General features: G+C 58.4%; 1 protein-coding gene across 1 annotated transcript; it reads left to right on the plus strand.

Moving 5' to 3' along the window:
* Positions 1-1,288, plus strand: LOC133902514 (beta-1,3-galactosyltransferase pvg3-like). Its single transcript, XM_062344129.1, has one exon. It carries the CDS (start codon positions 202-204, stop codon positions 1,159-1,161), a length of 960 nt encoding a protein of 319 aa, XP_062200113.1. The 5' UTR covers positions 1-201; the 3' UTR covers positions 1,162-1,288.
* Positions 1,289-3,952: the final 2,664 nt, after the last annotated feature.

The raw sequence follows: 3,952 nt of genomic DNA on the forward strand, positions 1-3,952 counted from the left end.
AAGATATCTCGAGTCCCGTGTCTCTCCCGTCATCCATGAACGTTTCAACCAACACTTCACACGACTGGTCGCGCGTCGGCGAGCATGAGGTTCGCGTGTGCTTTATAAGCTGACGGCCCGACGCGGGAGAGCCCAGCAGTCCAGCACACGTACGTTCGCTCCATTTCCCACGGGACGAACGCGCGCGCGCGGGCGATCGCCATGAAGACAACTTCGTCGCACGGGTTCCACAGCGCGTCGCTCTGCACCCCGTACCTGCTCCTCGTGCCGCTCGGCCTCCTCGCCGTGCTGCTCGTGCTCCCGAGCCTGGGCTCGTCGCACGTCCGCTCCGACGGCCTCGGCGTGACGCTGTGCCGCCGCGCGGTCACCGACGGGTACTCCGTCGCGTCGGGTGCCGATGAGAAGGCTGTCGCCGAGACGCCGCCGGAGTTCAGCCTGCTTGTCGGCGTCCTGACCATGCCCAAGCGGCGCGAGCGGCGGGACATCGTGCGGATGGCCTACGCGCTGCAGCCTCCGGCCCCCGCTGGCGTCGCGCGGGTGGACGTGCGGTTCGTGTTCTGCCGCGTGGACGACCCCGTGGACGCGGCGCTGCTGTCGCTGGAGGCCCGGCAGCATGGCGACGTGGTCGTCCTCAACTGCACCGAGAACATGAACGACGGCAAGACGCACGAGTACCTCTCATCGGTGCCGCGCCTCTTCGCGCGGGAGCCCTACGACTACGTGATGAAGACCGACGACGACACGTACCTGCGCGTGGCCGCGCTGGCGGACGAGCTCCAGGGCAAGCCCCGCGACGACGTGTACCTCGGCTACGGCTTCGCGGTCGGCGACGATCCCATGCCGTTCATGCACGGGATGGGGTACGTCGTCTCCTGGGACGTCGCGGATTGGGTGTCCACCAACCAGGAGATCCTGCGCCACAACGACACGCACGGGCCCGAGGACCTGCTCGTCGGCAAGTGGCTCAACATCGGCGGCAGGGGGAAGAACCGGTACGACCTCAAGCCGCGGATGTACGACCTCAACTGGGACATGGACAACTTCCGGGCGGACACCGTCGCCGTGCACATGCTCAAGGACAACCGCCGGTGGGCGGCGGCCTTCAGGTACTTCAACGTCACCGCCGGGATCAAGCCCTCCAAGCTGTACCATTTGCCGTAATTGGGTAGTTAAGCTGTTCATATTGCTTTTTTTTTTGGGTGCGTGTGTATTTCTTGAGATGACGCCGGTTGATTGTGCTAAGTAGGGATGATAATCTTATCTGCGGGTTCGGTACCCGTAGTTAACATGTCCGATCGATACGTGCATGGGTTTGAGATTATGCCTACAAGTACGACATGTCGAGTACTCGTGAAATCACATGTCGTATACGAGTATTTTAATCTACCCACGGGTATACCTATTAACCACACCACATCGCAATATTTTCAGTCTAGCCCATCTCACCTAACGCTACCTCTTCAATACTTAGCCCATCTCAACGCAATAGGCCACTCCGCCTCCACGCCGAGGCCACCCAATGTCGGATCCGCCATAAGGGCCCTTGGCCGCGCCTACTCCATGCCTGTTGGCTGCTCCACCCGACTTGTTCCACCTTATGCTGTCCGCCCGGTCAGAACCACTGCCCGAGCTCGTCGCCCTGGTCCGATTGGATCCTCCCGCTTGCCACCGGCTTCCTCTCGACTCCCCCGACTGGATCTCATTGCGGTCGCTCTACCCGTGGCTCCCGCCACCGGGACCTTTGTGCTGGGTCTCGCCCTCAGCTGGCTTCGCCCGCTATCGACCTCTTGCTTGCATGCCACCGGCTCCAGGCACCAGATCCGCGTCGCCGCCCTTAGTCGTCCCCTTCCCCAAGCGTCGCCCCCGTTCCTAAGATCCACCCCTTGCTACCCCATCTCCGAGCGCCGTCCTCAGCTCCTCCCTTCCTTGAGCGCCTCTTGCCAGTCATTGTCCTTAAGCGCCGCCCCTTGTGCCCGCAGGTGACCCGTAAGCTTCAATACCCGACGGGCACAGGTATGGACATAATATTGTGCCCATCATATTTCGTAGGCACGGGTCAGGTAACCCGAATCTAATCACGGGTCTAACATGGTTATGCTTCACCTACATTCCATCTGATTAGTTACCATCCCTGGTGCCAAGTAGCGTACCTAATTCACATTGTTTGCTAGGATTTATTTATTTTCCCTCTTGTGATGGGGAGTTGGCAACGTGCCCGCGTTGACCAATTAACTCGAGACGCTCCAAATTTGAGTGTTATTGTCCATACTGACAAGGAACTCTTTGCAGGCATGGGCTCTCAAGTTGGCGCGAGGGTGCTCAACCCTCGTAAAAAAAACAGAGGCGACTAGATCCAGTGGTAAATTTTGTAGCCCATTCGGATTTTTGACCCGGTCCAAAATTCACTCGATGGGTTGGGCCAGTCTCCAGCGACACTGCAGTCTACAGCCGAAAAAAGTATTTCCAGCGTGCCTGCGAAGTCGCGAACGACGCTGTTCAAACAACCACAGACGGACTCGCGCTAGATTGGAGGACCGACTGCAGGGCCGGCTCAGGATATGGGAAAAAAGAGTGGTGGAGGGGGGCTCTAAGCCGGCCTGGACGGCTGCGGCCTAGAGAGCGAAAAAGAGAACGTGCACGGTTGATCCAGTCAAAAGTCAAAGGAGTAGAGGACGTGAGTTGATATTTTGTTAAAAAAAATTGTGCTAAATTTTTTCTCAAAAACTTTTTCAACATTTGTTCAAAAACTTTTTTTATAATTTTTTACTGTAACTTTTTCTCGATAACTTTTGAGCTAAACTTATCTCGCTAATTTTTTAGCAAAATTTTTTCTCAAAATTTTAAGCCAAAGTTTTAAGCTAAACTTTTTCTCAAATTACTCGAGACAACTTTTGAGCCACCCATGCACTGTTCTTTTGCTGGCTACCGATCGGATCGGGTGAGATTTGCGCGGGTGAAACGAGTGAGACCGTGAGACACCAATGTGCGCGACCTCGTAATGGAAGGGGGCGAACGAATCGCGAGCGCTTTGGTCGGTTTGCTGTTCGAGATTTGAGCGGAGCGCTACGAGCAGGTGCGCGGCAATTAGCAGGATCCGTCTGCAGCAGGCCCTCATAAGGCCAACTCCAGCCGAGTCGGTATCCGGCCCGGGTTCGGCATCCACGTCGGATGCGGGGCGCGGGTCGTGCGGCTTCGGTCTCCAGCGGAGTCGGTATCCGGGTGAACAGCGATGCGGGGAGAGGAATCGAGTCGGCAAAAGTGCGGAGCAATGCGGTGGCAGCATCACTATGCGCGAGGGCAGTTGTGCGGCGCTCAGGACTCTCGCGGTGGGACGGAAGCGGAGCTGGCGAGCGCGTGCGGAGGGGAGGTGGGTGGCGTCGGTGGCCGACGCAAGCGGGAAGAAGCAGGCGACGCGTCCGAAGAAGCGGCGTCCCCGGCTGAGGAAGATTGGGCGGCGGCGGATCTGGCGAGCGACCTCCCAGGATCCCCCCCGTCGGTTTGCTCCGCCGCACTGGCAGGTGGCCGGTCGTCTCCAAGCCTCTGGTACGTCGTCCTCTGAGGTCGTCCCAGTAGCCGTCGTGGGGGGTATGGGGTTGGGCTGGAAAGGGGGTGCGCCGGAGGTCGTCGGCGTTGGGCGGCAGGGGTGGAGAGGTTGGGGGTTGGGGAGGACCGATCTGGCGGCAGGTCGTGGAGGGTATTGGAGCGATTTTGATCGGTGTTTTTGGCGATAATGAGGAGATGCCGCTGTCATGTGGGAGGAGGTTGTGCGTAGGGTACATTGGATTGGAGGAAAGAGGTGGGTGCAGTGGATTGGAGGTCCTGGTGGTATGTGCCGGTGGAAAGCTTCAGTGTTCGTCACCAACATGCGGAGCTCCGTCCCTCGTTGTCCAATTGGTGCTGCACATTGTAGTTCCATTGACAAGGGGAAGCTTGTGTGATGGGTACCATCCCC

The sequence above is a fragment of the Phragmites australis genome, chromosome 20, assembly GCF_958298935.1.
Source record: "Phragmites australis chromosome 20, lpPhrAust1.1, whole genome shotgun sequence".
NCBI lineage: Eukaryota > Viridiplantae > Streptophyta > Magnoliopsida > Poales > Poaceae > Phragmites > Phragmites australis.

Excerpts from the sequence above, each read along its gene's own strand:
- LOC133902514 (XM_062344129.1), top strand. The coding sequence starts at position 202 with ATGAAGACAACTTCGTCGCACGGGTTCCACAGCGCGTCGCTCTGCACC.